Source organism: Ovis aries, chromosome 7 (genome assembly GCF_016772045.2).
Source record: "Ovis aries strain OAR_USU_Benz2616 breed Rambouillet chromosome 7, ARS-UI_Ramb_v3.0, whole genome shotgun sequence".
NCBI lineage: Eukaryota > Metazoa > Chordata > Mammalia > Artiodactyla > Bovidae > Ovis > Ovis aries.
The window spans coordinates 82,783,207-82,806,191 of record NC_056060.1 but is presented as its reverse complement, the minus strand read 5'-3'; the positions used below and the strand labels follow the sequence as shown (position 1 = coordinate 82,806,191).

The following is a 22,985-nucleotide window of genomic DNA, read 5'->3' as shown; positions in this document are numbered from 1 at the left end:
AAACAGACCCACTGGCACAGAGAACAGAGCTGTGGTTGCCAAGGGGGAGGCTGGGAGTGCGGGGCTGGCAGATGTCAACTATCACATAGAGAATGGATAAACAACACGGCCCTCCTGTGTAGCACAGGGAACTATATGCAACATCCCACGATAGACCATGTGTGCTAAGTTGCTTCAGTCATGTCCAACTCTCTGTGACCCCATGGGATTCTCCAGGCAAGAATACTGGATCGGGATGCCATGCCCTTCTCCAGGGGATTTTCCTCACCCCGGGGATTGAACCTGTGTCTCCTGCAACTCCTGTATTGCAGGCGGTTCTTTATCGCTGAGCCACCACAGAAGCAAAAGAGAAAAGAATACAAAAAAGGATGTGTGTGTATACATAGATATATCTTAAAAAACGGAATCACTTCGCTGTACAGCAGAAACTAGCACTGTATCGTAAATCAACTCTGCTTGAATAAAATAAATTAAAAAACCTGAAATGCTCACAGTGAAAGGCTCTGCATGCTCTGTGTGTGTGTTTTGCCGGGGGCTGGGTGAGGGGGGTGCTTCCTTCTATTTGTTAAGTGTTTTTCAAATTTTCCACAATAAACATATCACTACATAGTGGAACAAAGTTACCAAAAAAAAAAAAAAAGTGAAAAGTCCATCTCCATGGGAACTACATCTCGCCAGTCCCAGGGAACTGTTAAAAACAATAATTTGGAGTTGGAAGATTCCGGTAGATATGTGCTCAAATCTTTGTTTTCCACGTATTGCCCGTCCCACCTTGGCCACAAGCTCAGACAAGGTGGATTCGAATTCTCTGCCTGGTTCTGGTCTCCTGTCTACATTTGGCCATGGGTTCACGGTCCCCAGCCAGCCCGGGAATTCCGGCTGTCAAACTCTGAGCCTGCATGCCTGCAGCCTGCTCCCACTCTCTCCACTTCAGCCTGACCCTCAGGCAGGCACCAAATGTCCTAACCATCTTTCACGGTGTCACTTCGAGCCCCCAAACTTTCAACGGCTCCCCTGAGCCTATCAGACAAATGTAAGCCATAGCCAGAGGCCTGAGGCCTTCAGCATCCTCCCAGCCTTAAGGGCAGCCCCCTGAAGAGACCTGTCACAACCCCCCACCCCACCCTGGGCCAGTGCCAGTCCTGGCTCCCGACTGGTCTCACAGTTACTGAGCACTGGAGATGGGGCCAGAGTGACCGAGAAAATGAGTTTCAAATTTTGTTGAATCAGAGTTAAATTTACAATTTAAACACTAACACTTGATTCATTTATTGGAAGATGCTTCAGTATGTCTGGGACAAGTTGGGTAGGTGAGTCTGCTTTTTCAACTTAAACTGAGACCGACTACACCAGTGGGATTCCAGCATCTGAACTGAGATGTGCCATAAGTATAACCTATACAGTGGACTTCAAAGCTTAAAATCTTGTTAAAAAAAGAATATAAAATATCCTACAATTTTTATATTGATTCCAGGCTAAAAAATATTTTATTGGGTTAAATAAAACATATTATTAAATGCAGATTCACTTGTTTCTTTTTATTTTCTAAAATGTGGCTCTTAGAAAATTTTTAATGACATGTGGGCTTGTTTATTTCACTATGTGCTGCTCTAGGAAGAGGGGGAAGCAGAACCGTCCAGTGTGTCGGCTCTTAGACGTCCACGGCTCAAGGGGAGCCCTCTTTGGACACTCAGCCCCTCCTCCAGGGCACTCGCCAGTAAGTATCCAAAACAGTAGGAACCACACAAATTCTAAATTCTCACCCACAAGTGGACTTCTGTGGAGCCCCTAGAAATCACAAGATGAAAATGTTCACACACCAAATGTCACTGGGGGGGAAAAGCAGATACAGAAATCACAGATACATTACAAGGAAACACACTAAGGATTTATCCAGTAACAGCTGGGATCAAGACCAATTTAAGTTTCTCTATGTATACTACGTTTCTAATTTCTCGAAACGTTCCACAATGAACACACATTAATTATTTCTATAATTATGAAAATAGCAATGCAGGTTTCTTCCTTCCACAACTCATCCTGGCCTGAAGTGCTCCTCCCGTTTCCTTCCTTTCTGAGTGAATGCCTCTTTGAGGCAGGCTTTGGCCACCTTCCAGGAAGGTGTCCAGGGCCCCAGGACACCAAGTGGCTCGAGGGAGCTGGACTTGTAAGGCCTGAGGAACCTCCTGCGCGTATAGCCAGAAGGCCAGGCCCAGGAGCCCAGCCCAGGGCCCCACAGGGCCTTACCACTACTGCTATCCTCCCTCCATACGGATGTGAGAGCTGGACCATAAAGAAAGCTGAGCGCTGAAGAACTGACACTTTTGAACTGTGGTGTCGCAGAAGACTCTTGAGAGTGCCTTGGACAGCAAGGAGAGCCAACCAGTCCATCCCAAAGGAAACCAACCCTGAATATTCACTGGAAGGACTGATGCTAAAGCTGAATACTTTGGCCACCTGATGCAAAGAGCTGACTCACTGGAAAAGACCCTGATGCTGAGAAAGACCGAAGGCAGGAGGAGAAGGGGACAACAGAGGATGAGATGGTTGGATAACATCACCGACTCAATGGACATGAATTTGAGCAAACTATGGGAGATGGTGAAGGACAAGGAAGCCTGGTGTGCTGCAGTCCATGAGGTCACAAACAGTAGTCCACTACTGAGCGACTGAACAACAACTTCATTTATGGAGTATTGTGTGTGCAGGTACTATGCCAAGAGATCACCACAAGCCTGGAAAGTCAGTCTCCTTAACCCCCCTGCACAGCTGGGCCAGCAGAGGATCAGAGAGGAGAGACCCCTGCCCAGGGTCACACGGCTGGTCAGCAATGGAGGGGAGATTTGAACACAGTTAGCCGTTGACTCTGGGCCACCAGTTCTTGGCCACCTTGCCACGTGCCTCCACTGGCATCCTACCATTTCCCCGTCATTGGCACGTCAGGGCCAAACACACCTCTCTGCGGTCTCAGAAGGCCACACCCCTGGCCACCCCTGCGCAGCCCCAGCCCACACCTTCCCCCAATAACACTTCCTCAAATCAAGTAACCTGATGGCCTGTGTTGTGTGCCCCCTGTCCTACAGCTCCTCAAGACTGGGACACCTTCTTTCCCAGTGAGGATGGTGGGTGAAGGGGGTTGGGAAGGCAGAGGCAAAGTGAAGGACATCTCTCCTGGACTGCCTCCCTCTCTGCACTCAGTCCTTCAACAAACATTTACTGAGGACCAACCACGTGCCAGCTAGGTTCCCTGGGGATATAAACAGGAAGAAAGAACAGCAAGAATAGTTCCAAAGAATAGCAAGGAGAGAGAAGACTTCTCAGTGATCAATGCAAAGAAATAGAGGAAAACAACAGAATGGGAAAGACTAGAGATCTCTTCAAGAAAACTAGAGATACCAAGGGAACATTTCATGCAAAGATGGGCACAATAAAGGACAGAAATGGTATGGACCTAACAGAAGCAGAAAATATTAAGAAGAGGTGGCAAGAATACAAAGAACTATACAAACAAAAAGATCTTCACGACCCAGATAACCACGATGGTGTGATCACTCACCCTGGGCCAGACAGCCTGGAGTGCAAGACCAAGTGGGCCCTAGGAAGCATCACTGCGGACAAAGCTGGTGGAGGTGATGGGATTCCAGCTGAGCTCTTTCAAATCCTAAAAGATGCTGCTGTGAAAGTGCTGCACTCCATATGCCAGCAAATTTGGAAAACTCAGCAGTGGCCACAGGACTGGAAAAGGTCAGTTTTCATTCCAACCCCAAAGAAAGGCTATGGCAGAAAAATGTTTAAATTACTGCACAATTGCACTCATTCCACATGCTAGCAAGGTAACACTCAAAATCCAAGCTAGGCTTCAACAGTACATGAATCAAGAACTTCCAGATGTACAAGCTGGATTTAGAAAAAGACAGAGGAACCAGAGATTAAAATGCCAACATCTGTTGGATCACAGAGAAAGCAAGAGGATTCCAGAAAAACATCTATTTCTGCTTCATTGACTATGCTAATGCTTCTGACTGCGTGGATCACAACAAACTGTGGAAAACTCTTCAAGAGATGGGAGTATCAGGCCACCTTCCCTCACTCCTGAGAAACCTGTATACAGGTCAAGAAGCAACAGTTAGAACCAGACACGGAACAACAGACTGGCTCAAAATCGGGAAAGGAGCACATCAAGGCTGTATATCGTCACCCTGCTTATTTAACTTACATGCAGAGTACATCATGCAAAATGCCGGGCTGGATGAAGCACAAGCTGGAATCAAGATTGCCGGGAGAAATATCAATAACCTCAGATATGCAGATGACACCACCCTAATAGCAGAAAGCAAAGAGGAACTAAAGAGCCTCTTGATAAAGGTGAAAGAGGAGAGTGAAAAAGTTGGCTTAAACTTCAACATTCAAAAAACAAAGATCATGGCATCCAGTCCCATCACTTCATGGTAAATAGACGTGGAAACAATGGAAATTGTGAAAAAGACTTTATTTTCTTGGGCTCCTAAATCACTGTGGACAGTGACTATACCCATGAAATTAAAAGGCACTTGCTCCTTGGAAGAAAAGTTATGACCAACCTAGAGAGCATATTAAAAAGCAAAAACATCACTTTGCTGACAAGTCTGTATAGTCAAAGCTATGGTTTTTCTAGTAGTTGTGTACAGATGTGAGAGTTGGACCATAAAGAAGGCTGAGTGCTGAAGAATTGATGCCTTAGAACTGTGGTATTGGAAAAGACTCTTGAAAGTCCCTTGGACTGCAAGGAGATTAAACCAGTCAGTCCTAAAGGAAATCAGTCCTGAATACACATTAGGGGGACTGATGCCAAGACTGAAGCTCCAGTATTTTGGCCACCTGATGGGAAGAGCTGACTCATTAGAAAAGACTCTGATGCTGGGAAAGATCGAAGGCGGGAGGAGAAGGGGACGACCGAGGGCGAGATGGTTGGATGACATCACCGACTCAATGGAGATGAGTTTGAGCAAGCTCCGGGAGATAGTGAAGAGCAGGGAAGACTGGTGTGCTGCAGTCCATGGGGTAACAAAGAGTCGGACCCGACTGAGGAAATGAACAACAAAACAGGAAGAAGGAAGCGGAGCTGGCCCTCAGGAAGCTTATAGCTAGTAGGCCTAACAAGCCACGAACAACCACTGCAGCACCTGTGTGCCAGCAGAGAGCTCGAGGGTGTGAGGGGGAGGTACTGCCACCTGGGCGGGCCACGCGGCTGCCTGATGAGGCTGCCGAGAGCTGGCCTTTGTGGGCGGCAAAGGCCTCACACATGGAGACCTGAGAGGAGGGTGGTCCAGGGGGCTGAGGGCACAGGCAAAGGCACAGGGGCAGGAGGTGCTGGCCAGGTTGCCGGCAGGGCTAGAGGCCGGGCCAGGCTCCAGGTGCTCCTTCCATCCTTACCTGGAGGGAGATCGCAGGGCTGCGTGTTGCAGGCCTCCACGGCTGCGGGCTTGGACAGCTGCAGGCTCCCACAGCGGCTGGGGGCCCCAAGGGCACAGACCACCTGGCGCCTCCGAGTGCCCGAGCTGCAGCTCTTGGAGCACTGAGGACCCCCGGGACGGAGTGCAAGAGAGAACATACCGCATGAGGGGAGAGACCCTCAGGTTGGGGGGTACCCATAAGGCAGGGGGAAGGGGAGGATGCTTGAGTCCTATAGTCAGACCCAGGGACCAGGACTGGACAGTGGGGAAGGGGAGGAGGGAGGGGAGTACTCACTAGACCCCAGGCGCCCACGTGCCAAGCCTGGTCACTGAGGGGGGGACAGTCATCGTGCACACAGGGCTCAGTGAGCAGGGGACGGTCCTCCGAGGAGCAGGCCGTGGCGTGGAGCAGAGACCCCTCGTCACCCCGGCAGGTGACACTCCGCCTCCGGACCCCCACACCGCAGCTGACAGAGCACTGTGAGGACCGGGCTGTCAGCGTGAGCTGGTCCTCGCCCAGCTGGGGGCCCACCAGCCTGGCATGGAGGGCAGACAGCGCTCCGTGGCCCCAGGCCCAGAGAGGCCAAGTCACCCTCCTGAGGTCACACAGCCTGAACTACAGTGGCAGACACCGGGTTGAAGTGCATTTTCCTTTATTTGCAACTGCTACACACGTAGCTGGCCAGAAGCAGTGACCAGCAGCCCCAGCCCCTCCCTCGCCCCCCAAACAACGTGCCCGGCTCCTTCCCCACCCGCCCTGGACCCTCGGGAAGGAAGAATAGCACTGGAGCAGGAATCCAAGCCCCTGCTCCTAGCCCCAGCCTTGACCACAGCCTCTGGGACCACCTGGCAGGTCCCTTCTCTCCCAGAGGCGCTTCCCCTGAGGATGACAAGACTTTCAGAATTGCCAGTGGCCGCCCAGGCCCACCACCCAGCTCCTGATGACCACCCCATCCCAGAGGGGCTGGGCTCACCTCGCTCCAGGGCTCCACACTCCAGCCTGCACAGCGCTGCAGGTTGCAAGCCTGCGTGCCCGGGGGCTTCTCAGGCAGACCCTCACACTCAGCGTCCTCGGCAGCCTCCTGGGCACTGGCCCCATCAGATGAGACGCAGTAGACGGAGCGGGACTGGGAGCCGCCCCCACAGGAGGCCGAGCAGAGCGTCCAGGGCCCCGTCTTCCAGCTGGTGGGGAGCAGGAACACAGTGAGGTGGGCCCTGCAGCTGGGTCTGAGGTCCAGGCCCAGGGGGGCGGTGCCCAGGAGCAGAGTGGGGACCCCCCTCCCCGGCCCATCCTCTGAGCATCAGGCCGTCCAGGTGAGGAGCAGAGAGCCCTGCCCGAAGGCCTAGGTCCAGCCCTGCTCACCTTTCCCACCACTGAGCCCGGGTCCCTACAAACACGGAGCCTGGCTGCCTCCCTCCCAGGGCTCCTGTCCTCACATGGACCCCTTTTCTCCTTCTCACCGGGTCACCATCACCCCAGCCAGACTCCACTCCCTCCAGGTCTGACCTTAGCGGAGGGGGTGCATCTCCCCGAGGGGCCATGCTCACCCACATGTGCAGCGGCCCTTCCCGGCCCTGGGCCCCAGGACCTGGACGATAGGACCACCCCCACCGCACATGCAAAGCCAAGCCTACCACCATCCCAAGAGACCAGCTGCCTGCCACCAAGGCCACCGGGTGGAAGATGGCACAGCCCTGCAGGGAGCCAGTGGCCCGAGGATTACCTGCTCCTGCACACACGCTGGGCCCCAGCAAGGTGCCACGCTCTGGGCCGGTGCAGGTAAGAGGTCCTTGGTGCACAAACAAAGGCATTGCCAATGCCCTCAGGCCCCTGGGCCTGAGCCCTGGTCCACTCCTTGGCATCTGCCAATTCCCTGCCAGCTCACACCAATGGGGCCTCTGGTGCCCACACCACCACCACCCCCGCCATTAGCCTGGACATTCTGGGCACTGTGTGAGCTCACAAGGGTGGACAGAGCCACCCAGGGTCTCACGGTCAAGCCCCCCACTGCCTCCTCCCCACCCAGCTGCAGCTATCAAGAGCCCCCCAGCCTCCTGCTTTTCCCAACACCTAAAGCAGCTGAGGGCCTCCACCCACTTCCCACCGAAGAGCTTGGGCCCTGCCCGGGGAGAGGGGCAGGCAGGGCCTCACCGCTTGGTTTGTGGGCAGGGCTGCAGGCTGCAGGGGCGGCGGTCAGCCGGCCGCGGCTGGGGCTGGCACAGGTGCTCGGGATAGACCTCGTCATCCACGGTGCAGAACACCTGGCGGGTCTGCTGACCTGCAGAGGCCAGGCCACGGCAGGCAGCCGGTGAGTCCACATTCGCCCAGTGCATTCTCTGGGCCAGGCTCCCTTCTGGACACATCCTGAGTGTCACCTTGCTCGAGCCTCAGTGACCCCCCTGGGTAGGTAGCCATCACCACATCTGAGCTCAGAGAGCTTTATCTGTGGGTGACGGGGCCCCTCTCTGACACCTGGTCACTGGCTCCAGGCCCACCCTCCACCGCCAAAGGAATACCATGTCCTAGGAGATGCCACTGCCTCCAGGAAGCCCTCTGGTTCACTTAGCTAAGGTAGGGGCCCTTTGTCGAGTCCCCTGACTCCTGGGTTTCCCCAAGGTGGCCCCCTGTGACATGCAGATGTTGTATCTACTTGTCCACCTCCCTCCCACAGCTGGAGTGCCTGCAGGAGAGAGCCGAGCCCTGCACACAGCCACGCACCGCCCCCCATCCAGGCCGCTGCCCTCACCTCCACCACATTCAGCGCTGCAGTCGCCCCACGAGCTGTGGCTCCAGCTGAAGCCGGGCCGGGGGGCACCCAGGGGCAGGTGGTACTCGAAGTGCACGCCTGGGTTGGGCTCCTGGCTGATGAGCTGTGCAGGAGGGTCCCCATTGAGGCTGGAAGCCAGGGGGCCACCCTGCTCACCCTCCTGCCAGCCTCTTGGGGGTCAGGTGCCCGCCTCCCCCTTCACCTCAATGACCAGGGGCTCCGAGGTGGGGCCACGGGCATGGAGCCGCTCGGGCGCCAGGTCCCCTTCAGCTCCCCGCTCATAGTGCAGGAGGGTGCTGGCCACGGGCAGGGCGCGGGCACCCTCGATGGTCCAGTGTCCATTGAGGTAGTATTCGCCACGGATGCTCTTCACCGCTGCGCCGGGGGAGCACCCCAGTCAGCTGCCAAGGAAGACCCACCTCCCTGCCACGGCGACTGCCCCGCCTCGGACCCCAAAACTGTCCTCACCCAGGAAATTCCTGCTGGCGGCTGCCTCCTCGATGCGGATGCTGGTGGCCCCCATGGGGACGATGAGGATCTGGTTGTAGCCTGAGGGGCAGAGACACTCTGGGACTATCAGCCACAAGGAGGAGTTGGCCCTGAAGCTGCCCGGTGCCCAGCCGCACAGGTGGGGTCGCCAAGTAGGACACAGCAGGGCCGGGGGCTTGGGAAAGTGTTTCTAAAGGAGGAAATGGCTGCACAGGGGATGGACGGGTCCAGCACCCAAACTGACGGGAGAGGAGGGGAATGGAGGGGACAGATAGGGCCGATAGGGGCAAGGGGAGGACATGCCCAGGCATCACTGGATAAGTGGGTGGAGATCCTAGCACGAGCTCACAGGCTCCTGGGCAAGGGTTTGGCCTCCACCCTGAGGCGTGACCTCAGGCCTTTCGTGACCTGAGCACCAGATCACACCATCTCGGTGCTGCGTCAGCGAGCAAGATGCCAGGAAGGGGCAGGTGACAGACCCCGGTCTGAACCGTCTGCAGACCCCACGAGGACCCCGAGGACCCCACCTCTGCTGAGGTCATTGGCTTCAAAGACGCCCGTGACGGGGTAGCAGGTTGTGCCGTCACCCCCGCACCGCAGACACTTGTCCTCCTCCTTCGACGAGTCCAGGTGGTGGTCACAGCCGACGACCTGCCAGGCGGAGGTGAGAGGAGACGCAAGAGACCCGGGGGAGTCACGGTCACAGCCGGACTGGAACCCTGGCCGCCCAGCCAGTCCAGGAGGCGCGGTAACCATTCACTGGCCAGGGGCGCCGAGTCAGCCTTGACCCTGGCCGGTAGCTGATCGTCCACCTCTCCTGCCTGCGTGGCACCCGCATCCCCTTCTCCGGCAACAGCACCTCGTTTTTCTTCGGAAGCCACCTCTCTCCCACAGCGTGTGGACTTGGCTTCCAGGCAGTAGTGTCGGGCTGGTCAGCAGGCTGTACGCTCTGCTCAAGGCGTTCGGGGGAGCCCCTGGTGAGGGCAAGCCAGGGGCAACCCCTGGTCGCTGGCACTCCTGGGAACAGTGCCCCCGCCCCAAGGGGCGGCCAGGCTGGGACGACTGAAGCCTGGGGCTGCTGGGCCATCTTCACAGCTCACCAGAAGAACTCGCCAACCCTCAGCGGACCCAGAGAAGAAAGCCAAGCGAGGAGAGACTTTCCAGAGCATCAGCCAGGCCCCTGCAGCCAGCCAGCCCCTCCCTCAATGGCTTTTTTCCCCCTTAAGTCACTTTAACTTGAGCTTCTCTAACTTGCCACCCAGAGGCTTCCTCTTATTGTTGAGTTTTCAAAGGGCAAAGGTAAGAGGGCCTCAGGACATTGGCGATGCAAGGCACCTTAGAAGTTAGTCTTGAGAAGGCATCATGGTCAGGAAAGCCTTTGGTGGGGGGTGGGGTGGGGCAGGTGGACATCCCGCAATAAGCCCCAAACCAGCTGGTGGGGGTAGCGGGGACAACTCACCCTGCAGCTGCCATCCACACAGATGTCCCGTTTGCCAGGTTCACAGGGTGTCCCGTCTACAACGGCCTCCTTGTGCTTGTAGTAGAAGCTCTCCCCCTTGGGGATGCAGTTCAGCTCACATTTATTGGGGGCTGCGGTAAGCAAGAGGGGGAAGTTGAGAGGCACACAGGGAGATGGTGTGTGCACCATCACACCCTCGGTGGCTCAAAATCCCACCACCATCACAGGGGGAAAGGATCTTCTCTATGAAGTGGATACTCCTCAGGGAATCAAGTCGAGGAAAAATCCTAGAATTAGGAAAAAGCTAGACACTTGAAGAGGTCTATCTCAGCATTACTATTTATAATAGTCTGAGTATCAGCTACTCTTTAATTACTATCACTAGATTATTACACCTGTGGACTATGCTATTAAGAACTGTGATTATGAAGACCAATTAGTACCGTGGGGAGATGTTTATAATAGAATGCAAAGTGATACCATGTAACAATCACTAATACATAAACAGAGAGAGAAAGCAATGTGAAAAGAGCTAAAGAGAAACACAAGCATCACTCCTATGAAAAAGGTGGGTTAAGGTACTTTTCTTGTTTCAGTTTTTATATTTATCTATTTGAATAGCCCAGGAGTGCTAACAGGATTGTAATCACCTCCACCACAAAGATGCCATCCCTCAGCAATCCTTTTTAAACTTTCCTCTGTTCTAATTTTTTTTGTAATATTTTGTCGTTGTTCAGTTGCTAAGTTGTGTCCAACTCTGCCATGCCACAGACTGCAACACTCCAGGCTTGAGACGCCATGGACTGCAACACTCCAGGCTTCCCAGTCCTTCACCATCTCCTGGAGTTTGCCCAAACTCATGTCCATTGGGTCGGTGATGCCATCCAACCATTTCGTCCTCTGTCACCCCCTTCTCCTGCCCTCAATCTTTCCCAGCATCAGAGTCTTCCAATGAGTCGATTCTTAGCAAATTATCTTAAACATACCTTCACCTCAGGATCCAGGAGGAGCAATTAATGCAAGCTACCCCACTGGGGCCTCCACCTCTAGCCAAGACCCCTCCCCCAGCCCACAGCACACACAAGACATAAGATGTTCACTGATTCGGAATCCAGAGTGCCAGAGAGTTTCCAGGAGTCATCTACAGTGAGCAGCGAAAGCTCATCCTGGGAAGGATTAGCCTACAGCATATCTGACTCATCGAAAATGTTTTAATTACACCATGTTAGTGATTCTTGTTTTTGTTTTGTTTTTCTTGAACTGTATTGCTCTAAAAAATTAATGACCTACACCCTCCTCAAAGTTACCCAGAGCATGGCTTCCAGCCCCAGAGATTCTGAGTAAATAAGCTCTTGCCACACCAAGCCCCCAGGGCAGCCCAGCCTGCAGTTTGCCCAAACTTGGGCACAGGTCTGAACCCCACCCCACCCCCACCCTCTCAGCCCACCCCTGCACCCCACCCCAGGACTCCTGCCAGTGAGGAAGGCTTCAGGGAGCAGGCCAAACAAAAGAAGGCTCAAAACTGCACAGAACTGGCCAAGGCTTGGCCTGAAACATTGTATACCCAGGGGGAAAGGATGGAAAAACCTCAAAACGGTCACCACTGTTGTGCTCTGCTGGGAGAACTGGAGGTTTTTCTTTAAATGTATTTGAAAACGCGTCTAGAATATGATGAGGGCTTCCCAGGTGGCTCAGCAGTAAAGAATCCGCCTGCCATGCAGAAGACGCCAGAGATATCGGTTGGATCTCTGGGTCGGGAAGATCCCCTGGAATAGGAGGAAATGGCAGCCCGCTTGTGGGCAGAGCAGTCCATGGGGCCGCAAAGAATGGGACAGAACTGAACGATTGAGCACCATAATTTGGTAGTGAGAATTGCGAAATGCAGTCAATGTAGCAAAGAGATTCCCCAAAGAAGGAGCCCAGCGTAGGACAACGCAGGGTGGGGCAGCAGGGCGCCCGAAGGACGGTGCACTTACCCCCGTAGTAGGGCAACCACTTGTAGCGCCGCCCCTGGAACTCGCGGCTGTCAAACTCCGCGCACTGCTCCGCCCTGAAGTCGCGGGAGCCGTCAGGGCAGCTCTGTGGGGAGGAGGGGGCAAGGGAGGGGGCTTGTGGGCCCACCACTGGGGTCCGCCGTCCCGCTGGGCCCCGGGGAGGCCGGGCCCTGTTCCCCCAACACCTGCTGCAGCTTCGGGGAGGCGGGGTCAGTCCCGCCCCGGGAGGGGGCTTGGGGTAAGGAGGCGAAGGTATCATTTTAGGCGGCGGGGTGAGGCAGCGACTGCCATGCACCCACGTGCGGGGGTGGGGGGCTTCCCAAAGCCAGTATGTCAGCCGCGAGGGGGTCCGGGGAGCTGTCCGCCGGGGCTGTACCTTACCTCCGTGCGGCAAGACCGGTGGCTCCGGGTGGGGCCCACGCAGCTGGAGCCCCCATCTCTCCTGCAGGGTGAGAGCACTGGGAAGAGCCAAATCCCCACAAGCCAGCAACCGCCCCCTCCTGGGTCTCTCCCACAGCCCCCTCCACCCCCCGCCCCCAGCTGCGGTGGAGCTACCGGATGGGCACTGCTGGGCCAGAGGGGTGGCAGGAGAGGAGGGGGCTCCTCCCCTCCCAAATCCCCTTAGGCAGGTATAATGAGCCCTGTGTTCAGACCTGGGAGAAGCCTGACCCAGAAGGCTAACTAACCTAGAGCTTGGCTAACTCGAGGCCACTCTACCTCTTAAAGCATATTCCCAGAGGACTCAAATTCTGTCCTTGGAGATGAATTAAGATGCAATATATACCCACTTGGTAAGGTTATTCTGCCATTTAAGAGGAGTAAATGTGGATAAGACACTTAGAATAGTATCTTCTCTCTGCCTCTTTAGGCAAAGTTTTCAGCATCATCGCCCCTTCTTTCACGCCCTATGGTACTCGTCAGAGTGCAGGGCACACAGCAGGAGCTTAATAAGTCACTTAGAGTGAGAAACATCTGTACTTGAAGAAGGGGCTGACGGCAGAGAAACCGCACACGTTAGGAATTTTTAAGGATTATTCGTTAATTCAAGACTCCATTACGCCTGCCGGCACTGCTGGAGAAGCTAGAGACTCAGGGGTGGATGAAGCAGGAATGGCACCAGCTCCCTGAAATAAGGCTGTCATTGCAATCAGAGTGTCAGGATGCGGAAATGACTCGATTTCAAGTTCTCCACTGATGCTGCTCCCAGAACAAATCTGTCGTGTAGTAGGTTTTGCCCTTGTGGCCCTGGCCCTGGCCCAGGACATCCAGCAGCTCCCCCGAGCCTGGTCTCTTTTAACAAGCTGACCCATCCCCGCCTTCCTACCTCTGGGTGTAGCAGGGGCGCTCCCGGAAGCTGACGCCCCCTCCACACGTCCGGCTGCAGGGGCTCCAATTACCCCAGGAGCCCCAGGTGTCACTCTGCCGCCTCACCTGGGGAGCCTGGAGGAGGACACGCTCAGCAGTGGGAGTCAGTGCTTGGAGCACCCACAGGAGTGCTCAGGGCTGCCCTGACACCCCCAGCCTTGGAGCATCGCCCTCCCCTGCAAGGAGCCTCAGATGGTGTCTCCTAGAGCAGAGCCTTCAGGACTGCAGCTCCCCCAGGCACCCCAACATCCTCATTTGTGGAATAAGCCAGCTTGCACCATAAGGAGCTGAGAGCCAACCCAGCCTTCCTATCCGTCAATGACGCCTCCACCAGCAGTCCCTATGTGCCCAGTACAGTGGGCAAGCTGCGGGCAGAGAGCTCTTCCCTGATCGTGTCTGACCGTGACATCCCCTGGCTGGGCAGAGTCTGGTCTGAGAACCAAGATGTCTACAAGCATGCCCTTGAATGGAACCCCTGTACCAGCAGAGCATGCCCTCCCAGGAGGGAGATCTAAAAGCGCAGGAGGAACGGCGTGTCATCAGGTAGGATGGGCTCCACGTGTGCGGGGAATGCTGCGCCCCCCTCCTCCCCGCCCCCCCCCCAGCAGCGCCATGGTTTTGTAGCTCTGGCTTAGTAAGAACTTAATCTAATCGTGCGCATGTGCGTGCGCGTGTGCGTGTGCGTGTGCGTGTGCGTGTGCGTGTGTTAGGATGGGGTGGTGATTTCTTCCTGCCAAGCTGGGGCAGGGACCCCCAGGAGTCCCCCAGTATCCATCCTCCCTTTCTCCCATTAAGAGAACTCTTGACTCCTAGCTGGATAGCTGGCTGCCCTCCCACCCAAGTTCGTTTCCCAGGTTTCCCGCAGCCAGCCATAGCTATGTCACTAAATTCTTGTCAGTGAAATGTACATGAAAGATGCTGGGTGGCAGCCTTCCTAGTGGCTCAGCTAGTAAAGAATCTGCCCGCAATGCGGGAGACCTGGGTTCAATCCCTGGGTTGGGAAGATCTCCTGGAGAAGGGAAAGGCTACTCACTCCAGTATTCTGGTCTGGAGAATTCCATGCATTGTATATACAGTCCATGGGGTCACAAAGAGTCGGACATGACTGAGTGAGATTTTCTTTCCTAGCAGTCTCCAGTACAGGCATATTGCAGAGATATTGTAGGCTTGGTTCCACCAAAATAGAGCAAATATTGTGACAAAGCAGATCACACAGCTTTGGGAATTTCCCAGTACATGTGAAAGTTGTTTGTACTATACTAGAATCTATTAAGTGTGCGATAGCATTAAAAATAATATATGTACCTCAATTAAAAAGTACTTTATTGCTAAACAAATGCTAGCCATCATCCAAACTTTCAGCAAGTCGTCATCTTTTTGCAATGGTAGCATCAGAGATCATTAATCAAACATCACCATAACAAACATCATAATGATCAAAAAGTTTAAATATTTTGAGAATTTCAAAAATGTGACAAAGTGAGCAAATGCTATTGGAAAAATGACATTGATAGACTTTCTCCACACAGCATTACCACAAACCTTCAATTTGTAAAAAAAAAAAAAAAAAAAAAAGCACTAGCTGCAAAGCACAATAAAGCATAATAAAACAGAGTGCCTGTCATCTCCTTAAGAGATAACTTGCGTGTTCATTTGTCCTTTCTCTTAGTCCTCCTATACTCCTTCCTGCTGGTTGGAAATCAGATGTGATGGCTGGAACTGGAGCAGCCTTTGAAACTATGTGGTAATTTAGGAACAGAAGTTTCGAACATTGAAGCAAAGGTACAAGAATCCTGGAGCACTTGGTGAGACAGAACATCCCCAGATTTCTGACCGTGCGTGTTTATGAGAGAGAGAGGAATCAGGCCTTTTTTTGTTGAAGGACTGTCATTTGGGACTCTAACAGGAAAATAATCCTAATGGATACAGGTTCCCACCAGAAGGATCTGGTACCCTGCAGCTGACTTCAGAAGTCCACATGCTACACACATATTCTCTCATTTACTCCCCAGAACCACCTGACCATCCCGGTGCATGGAAAAGAGGCGCAGAGAGAGAGGGACCCACTAGGAACAAGTGCACACCACAGCAGGTTGGCTACACTCCAGGCCTCTGCTCTTGTACCAGGTTCCCACCAACCTCTCCTGGGGAACCAAGGGGGACACTGGATGAGGCCTGAGGAGCTGGATGGGTGTTAGACTTGCTTTCTTGCTGGGAGGCAAAATGTGGATTGAAAGTATGTCCTGTTTGTTTGAAGGGGACTTTATTTTAGGGCATCACAACATAATAATCTCTAGAGGAAAAAATCCCTGCCATTTTCCCTAGAAAGAACTCAAGTTCTCATGCGGAAAAGCAAGCTGTTCCTCACATAGTGAGCCTCCCACCCCATCCCATGGTTTCAGGTGAGGATGGAGGTCTGTGCATGCGCAGATTACGCCCAGCGCTCTTCTAAGCGCCCTGGTGCCAAACATCTAGTTATCCTTGGTTTATAATGAACCCTGAATCAGAACAACTCACACGTTTGCTGAACCACATACAAAACCAAGAATGAAGAGCCAACTAGATCAAAGTCTGAGCTTTCACTCTTCAAATCATTTATCCTTCACTTCTAAGCTGGCCAGATCTCCGAGCTTCTAAAAACCATGATATAAAAGTGTTCCGTGAAATTTACTTGATCAGTTCCTATTTTAAAGGGGAAGGGATTGAGTGTTGGGGGTAGAGGGTGACTTTCCAGGGATGATAAGCACCTCCCCCAAGACTCATCACTGTGAAAAGCCAAAGTGTTGGTCGCTCAGTCCTGTCCGGCTCAGTGCGATCCCATAGACTGTAGCCCACCAGGCTCCCCTGTCCATGGGATTCTCCAGGCAAGAATACTGGAGTGGAAAGCCATTCCCTTCTCCAGGGGATCCAACCCAAGTCTTATGCATTGGAGGCAGATTCTTTACCATCTGAGCCAACAGGGAAGACTCATCACTACAATGTAAGAATTCTGGAAGCAGTCCATGAGAACTGCTGCTTTCTTATCCTGCCGGCCTCGTCCTGGCTACTAATTACTTCTGGCCAAGGCCTGTTTGGATGGCAGTCTCACTCCTGAAGCATGAGGCCTGAGCCTCGCCAATCCACCCTCCTTGCCACCGGGCTGAGCTTACTGGTGTGCGCAAGGCAACAAGGGGCGCCCTGCCACCCAGCCACCTTGTGCGGTCAGGATGGGGTGGGGCAGGCATCCTGGAGCCAGCCCTGTCCTGTAGTCTGACAAAGGGAAGCACGTTCAGCCAGGAGCAGCACAGACGCATCTCGTTTCTCTGTAATTACCCAAACCTCGAGCGGCATGATGGTGTGAAGCCAGAATGAGCTGGTCCGGTCCACCCTCACCTGGGCCTGTCCTCACCTGCCTCCTGCCGCCCTCCGCACCCCACCAACTCAGGGTCCTCCTCCAACCCCCACCTGGGCAACTCAGGAAGCCCCCTTTCCTACCGCACTGTTCCCCTGGGATCACCTGCCCAACCTGCCGGGGTGGGAGTGGGAACAGAGCGGAAGCAAGGAGACTGGAAGACCCCTGTGAAGCCCCCCCTGACCAGCCTGGGCAGGGGGCAGTGAGAGGTGTGATGTGTTACCCCTCCTTAATCAGCCATTCGTTCTGCTCAAGCTGACCCCTGTCCGCACTGAGGATGATCCTGTGAAAGGTTGGGGAAGGTGGGGAGGGGGTCCCGCCACAGCTAGAATCAGCCTGGGTCATCGGGGGGGGGGAGGGGTCCTGCCCCCAGTTACAACCAGTCTGGGCTATGGAGGGGGGTTGGGTCTCACCCCTAGCTACAACCAGCCTGGGCTATCGGGGGGAGGGAGTCCCACCCCCAGTTATGACCAGGCTGGGCTATAGGGGAGTAGGTATTGCACTCAGCGAGAACCAGCCTGGGCCATGGAGGGATATTGCACTCAGCTAGAACCAGCCTGGGTCACATCCTCCCCCAGACAGTGGAGAGGGTAAGGGGAGGTCCCAGCCCCACTACCCAGGTGTTTCTAAGGAAGAAAGCGCCTAACAGGCCCCAGGTTACTTTGGATCCCTCATTTCACCTGCATGCAACCTGTGCGTGGGTGGCATTACTCTCCAGTTTAAAGGGGTCTAAGATCTGATAATCGGCTTTGCGTCACACAGCTGCTAGGAGGTGGCTCTGAGTTTCACCCCGGTGTCCTGACACTGTCACCACGCCCCCCTCCCCCAGCCGCCACCTGAGCTGGGACCTCAGCGCTGCCTGTGGCAAGGCCCTCAGGGTGTGGCACTGAAGAGGCAAGGGCCATGGGGTAGCAGAGGTGAGCTGGGGACGCCGGAAGGTGGTGGAGAGGACGTGAGGAACGGGGGTCTAGCCCACTCTCTGCTCTGACTGAGGCCCACGCTAAACCCGCTGCCCACTGCTGACTCCCATCCCTGCCTGCCCCCTGGCTGGAGGACTTCTCAGCTTTCACTCACATTTCCACAGAGACGGCATCACCCTGCCCCTCTCCCAAAGCAGTGAACAGTGTGGGTCCATTCTCAGGGGTCCTCCTGCGGGGCTCAGGAGGCAGGGCTGTGAGCCTCCCCCGTGGAGCCCTCTTCCAGGGGTCGATGGAATCTGTGCCCTTCATCCCGTCAACGCGGCAGAAGCCCTGCAGGAGCAGCTCCAGGAACAAGCCCCGCTTGGCACACAGTCCCCTCCCCCAAGGTGGGGCCTGTGATCTAGAAGTTTCCCTGTACCTCCTTGGAACCCAAGTAGGTTCTCCAGGAAGCCTTGTCCCTCAGGCCCCTGGTAATGAAGCAGTTACTGTGATCACCGGTTGTCTTCCTATATCCACTCTCTGAATTTTCACTAATACAGTAGCCAGTAACCACATGAGGCTGTTTAAGTTCATGTTCATTAAAATCAAATAAGGGCTTCCCTGGTGGTCCAGTAGTTAAGGATCTGCCTGCACAATCCAGGGGACACTGTCTCGATCCCGGGTCTGGGAAGATTCCACGTGCCGCAGCTGAGCCTGAGTGCCACAGCTACCGAAGCCTGTGCGCCCTGGAGCCTGCGCTCAGCAACGAGAGAAGCCGCCGCAATGAGAAGCTCGTGCATGGCAAGTGGAGAGTAGCATGCACGTAGCAACAAAGACTCAGCCCAGCTAAAAATAATTTTAAAAATCAAGTAAGATTCAGTTCCTCAGTTGCACTGACCACATGTCATGTGCTCAGTAACCACATGAACCCAGTGGCTACCTTATTGGACAGCACAGATGCAGAGCATTTCCATCATCTCAGAAGGTTCTATTGGACAGCCCTGCTCTAGATGCTAGCCCCAGGGGCTGTGGAGAATGGGCCTGGCAGCCCAAACCTCTAGGTCCAAATAGCCCCCATTGAGAGGCAGAGAAGTTTGGTCAATAGGCAGGTGGCAGACTTCTGGTAGGATGGTCATTTGGCCCTGCTCCTTGGCTGGTGCCAGCAAGGACCCCTCTTCCTTCCACCGTGATAGACCACCCCTCCGGACCTCCCCAGCATTAGCAGCGCGCCCAGAACATTCTGAAGGAGGGGTGGGGCTGCTGGGAAGTTGCCAAATCTGCGAACTGTGCCCCAAAGCCAGACGGGAAGTTCTGGGCACCAGAGGTTGCAAGGTCCTACCCGTCTTTGAAGGCGCTCAGGCTGAGGGTTCGCCTCTTCCCGCCCCACCATCCAGACACTGGCCTTCTCTTGGGGATGGCGCCGCGGCCACTGGCTCCAGCCGTCGGGGGCTCCGACCCGCGCCGACCCTGGGCGGGGGTGGGGGGGAAGGAAGGGTCGCACTCACCGAGGACCCGGGCGCGGGGGCCAGCAGCAGGGGTAGCAGCAGCAACAGCCGCATCTCCGCCGGGCCTGCAGGAGAGGCGGGGATTGGAGCGGGCGGGGCGGGGCGGGGACGAGCCGCCGCCCCACCCACCCGAGCCCCGCGCTCCCCGCCAGCTCCCGGGCCAGCAGGGATGTGGCGGCCCATCCCTCCCCCGCACGTGCCCACAGGTGACCCGGACACCCGCAGACGGCGGAGGGGATGCCCGGAGGCTCTTATACAGTGAGGGAGGGCAGGCCCGTGTACAACTGGCTTCTAAAAGTTCAAGAGTAACTTCTTTCAGGGTTTCAGAGGGAAGAGAGATTAAAAACACTGAGAGTTCAGATTCAAAGCAATCAGACTCACTGTTTTCATTCACCAAGAGATCCTTATTTAAAAGCCATTGCATCACTTGTTTTAAAACTCGTAAATGAAGACTTTTTTAAAAATCTCTGCAGGTACTTTAAAAACTTGAATGCTTTGAAAATGTTGATTGTATCTTACTTTAAACCCAAGGCAGCATTTCTCTCCTCCGGAGAAGCTCCACAAGCAGCCTCCCTGAGCCGGTGCCTGGGTGTGTGGGTGTGTGCATGTGCGCAGTGTCCTGTTTGTGTGTACAAAATGCCTGTGCGGTTTGGCGTGTGCGAATGCAGTATGCAGAGAGAGTGCAGTCTGGTGCGTGTGCGCAGTACGTGTGCAAGTGTGTACATGTCACCGTGCTGGAGAATGACATACACAGTGCCCCTTTCAGTAGCGAACATTAAGCAAGTACTGACTTGTATGCTTAAATTTTAAAATCTGTAACTCCACCATGGTTCTCTTTAATTTTTCCTAAGCATAAAATGACTTCAGTTTACAAGAATAAAATAGAGCGTACCAAGCCAAGTTCAGCCAAATATAAACTGGCACATCTATGCTGCGTTAATTCAGTACTAAGAGTGATTCACGTAGGCATCATTTTCACTGCAAACCAGGGGTTCCCGGGGCTGGCGGGGTGAGGGGTGGCGGCCCGGCCTGGGCTGAGACTCCTCGTGGAAAAGCCGCGCTCACGAGGGGAAGCCGGGGTGCCTGGGGAGCCTCGTGCTAGGGCTAACGACGGAGATGCTGCTTCTCTAAAGTAGAGGCTGCCTTCGCGGGGCGGGGACGAACGCAGCTAAAGGAGAGACAGCAGGGAGGACAGGAGAAAAGAACTTAGAGTTGCTACTGGGAGCGGCGGACGCGCGCCGGACGCCCAGGGTTCCCACGCGCCCTTCCCGGTCCCCACGGGAGGATGTCCCCTGCGCCAGCCCCGCGGGGGAACGGGCCCGCTGCAGCCCCCGAGGCGGAGAGGGGCGGCTTCCGACGTGAGGAGCCGGGCCGGCACCCGGCTCGGGCGCGCCAGGGCCACAGCCTAGGCAGCACCAAGGAAGAGGGGCGCGCGGTCTCCAGGACGCCGTGCTCCGGAACGGCAACCGAAGGAGGGAAGGGCAGAGGAGGCGGGAGTGTTGGCGTGGGCCGCCCGGGGCTGCGCCTGTTTCAGCCCGGCCCTCTGCCCTCTGAGGCCCCGAGGTTTCCTTTTCGCTTGCGACCTCCCCCATCCCGGCCCGAGGTCCCGAGGTGCGGAGCGGGGACCCAGCGAAGAGCGGGAGGCACGTCTCCTGCCAGGACCCCCACTTCCTCCGACACTGCTCTCCCCGGGAGCCGGGGCGGGCAAATTCCTGCTGCAGCCCAGGGGTGAGCCGCCCCGGCCCCTCGGGTCCTGTTCCTCCGCCTCCTACATGTCTCCAGGAGCCTCGGCGCGAAGGGCCCGCGGGACCGCTCCGTCGGTGCCCGCCCCGCCCAGTCTGGGAGGTCTGCCCGGTAGCCTGGAACGCCGGCGGAGGCTGGGCTTCCTCCCCGCCCATCTCCCCCTCATCCAGCTCAGCTGTCATCCATACCCGGTGACCTGCGATGCCCAGGGCCTCTGTCCTTTTGGGTCTGTGCCAAGGCTTGGTTTGCCCTTCATATTTGCTGCTGGCACCAGTCCCATTTCCTCCGCACCCAAGTCTTCCGGTCTGTGCCATCCTTCCTCCGCACCCACCTTAAACAACACAGCCCTCTGTGCAGCCGCCTACTTGTCTTCTACCCCTGAATTCTATGCTTCCGCTCGACTCAGTTTCTCCACACACAAGCTGCTGCTTCCTACCTCTCAGCCACCACTTCCCACTGCCTACAATGCCAAACCCCCTCTGACCCGGCAAACTCCTATTCATCCCTCAAGATCCGCCCAACATTATCCTCTCTAGAAGCTTCCCCACACCACCTCAGGCAGCTGGTGGCCCCCTGCTTCCTCAAGCTCCACCTCTGTCTGCTGCAGTTCTCTGGTGCAACACCCTGCAGGCTCCGAGTCTCCCTAAGTCAGCTCTGAGGTCCCTGAGGTAGAGCGTGCTTGCATCCCTGTCACCTGCGTTCACAGCACCAGTTGGGATCAAGGTAGGAGCTAATTTTCCTTCCTGGTTGTCTTTCTTAACCAAGGCACTCTGTCTTGTCTGCCATCTCTGTCTCGGAAAGTGGAAATCACCTATCCTCAGAAAACTAGCCCTGATCCTGGGACACATCGAAGGTGGGCGATCAAGAGGTTGGCTCCTTTTCCCTCATCCTCCTCTGCCTGCAGCCCCTTTCCTAGCCCAGCTGTTGGTCATTTCCCTCCCTGGCCTCCTGAAGAGCAAGGAAAATTCACCAGTGGGGAGCTTACCCCCTCTTCAGACCTGCAGCTCCAGCAACTCATCTCCCTGTACCATCACGGATGCTCAGACAAAATGCTTTTAAAACACAAGCATGTTAAATTTGGCCCATTACTTACCTATCCCTGAAGAAAGGAGAAGCAGCAGCTGTGCAGCTGGGCCCCCCTGGGGACTTGTGTGAATTCTTACACAAAGCTTGGTAGAGAAAAGGAAGTGGGAGTACCCCAAACCTCTCTAGAAAAGGAAAAGTCGTTTCTCCCATTCAAAAAGCCCCACTCCCTGCCTGCCTCAGCCAGGAATTTTCTGAGCTTGGTCAAAGGTCCCTGTCAAGTGGGAGGCAGCTGCTTCTCTTCCTGTGGGGGGTGGGCAGTCAAAGCACCTCTCTGATCTGTTTCTGGTTTTCCTCTCTGATCCCTTCTTCTCAGACGCCCAGGTTTCTTACCCCACACCTCAGCTGCAAAGGAGACCCAGAGGCTGGGGAGGTAGGTCCCTGGACCCACCAGCCGTGGTCTGGCTGTTCCTGGTTCGGGCAAGCACTTGCCTTTAAGCCTCACATTCTACCACCTCAGAGGGACTTGGTGACCACGGGGCCCAGCACACACAATCCTTGTTCAATAAAAAGAACAGTGTGCACAAAAACATGGTGGTTTAGAAAGAAGATTCCAGAAAAAAAAGTGTAAGGCCTCTCCCCTAGTAAACCCCCCCCTCTGCCCTGGTCCTGTGTCACCCCCTGGGTTGCAGCCTGGGGTGGCAGAAGGTCTGCCTCTCACTGTGTGTGAACTCAGGCAAGTCATGTCACCTCCTTAAGTCTCAATTGCCCACTTGAGCCTCACTTGGAGGGTGGCGGAGAAGGGAAGTAACTGGCTTCTATAAAGCCGCTACTAGGTGCTCAATAAGAGTGGGTTCATTCTGTCCCCTGTTCCCTCCACCTCTATCCTGGATTCCCTACATCTTGGTCATCCTTGT

The 22,985-nt window shown here is 55.1% G+C and overlaps 1 protein-coding gene across 7 annotated transcripts in view; it reads right to left on the bottom strand.

The window, feature by feature from the left end:
• The window catches only part of PAPLN (papilin, proteoglycan like sulfated glycoprotein), a 37,007-nt gene extending 14,685 nt beyond the window's left edge, over positions 1-22,322 (bottom strand). For 4 of the 7 annotated variants that reach the window (XR_009601292.1, XM_060418253.1, XM_042252733.2 and 1 more), the window contains exons 1-15: positions 22,139-22,322; positions 19,303-19,367; positions 13,467-13,582; positions 12,524-12,584; positions 12,125-12,227; positions 10,149-10,279; positions 9,217-9,340; positions 8,669-8,749; positions 8,403-8,575; positions 8,180-8,303; positions 7,585-7,711; positions 7,157-7,222; positions 6,407-6,614; positions 5,728-5,910; positions 5,413-5,554 (exon numbers count right to left, since the gene is read on the bottom strand). Coding sequence is in view for 6 of the 7 variants with exons in the window: in XM_060418253.1 (XP_060274236.1) it covers positions 5,413-5,554; positions 5,728-5,910; positions 6,407-6,614; positions 7,157-7,222; positions 7,585-7,711; positions 8,180-8,303; positions 8,403-8,575; positions 8,669-8,749; positions 9,217-9,340; positions 10,149-10,279; positions 12,125-12,227; positions 12,524-12,584; positions 13,467-13,582; positions 19,303-19,356 (1,693 nt within the window). In the remaining variant the exon portion in view is untranslated. Of the gene's footprint in view, positions 1-5,412; positions 5,555-5,727; positions 5,911-6,406; positions 6,615-7,156; positions 7,223-7,584; positions 7,712-8,179; positions 8,304-8,402; positions 8,576-8,668; positions 8,750-9,216; positions 9,341-10,148; positions 10,280-12,124; positions 12,228-12,523; positions 12,585-13,466; positions 13,583-19,136; positions 19,388-22,138 lie in introns of those variants that run through there. The other 3 variants (XM_027971986.3, XM_042252732.2, XM_042252731.2) reach the window with 2 other exon arrangements.
• Positions 22,323-22,985: the final 663 nt, after the last annotated feature.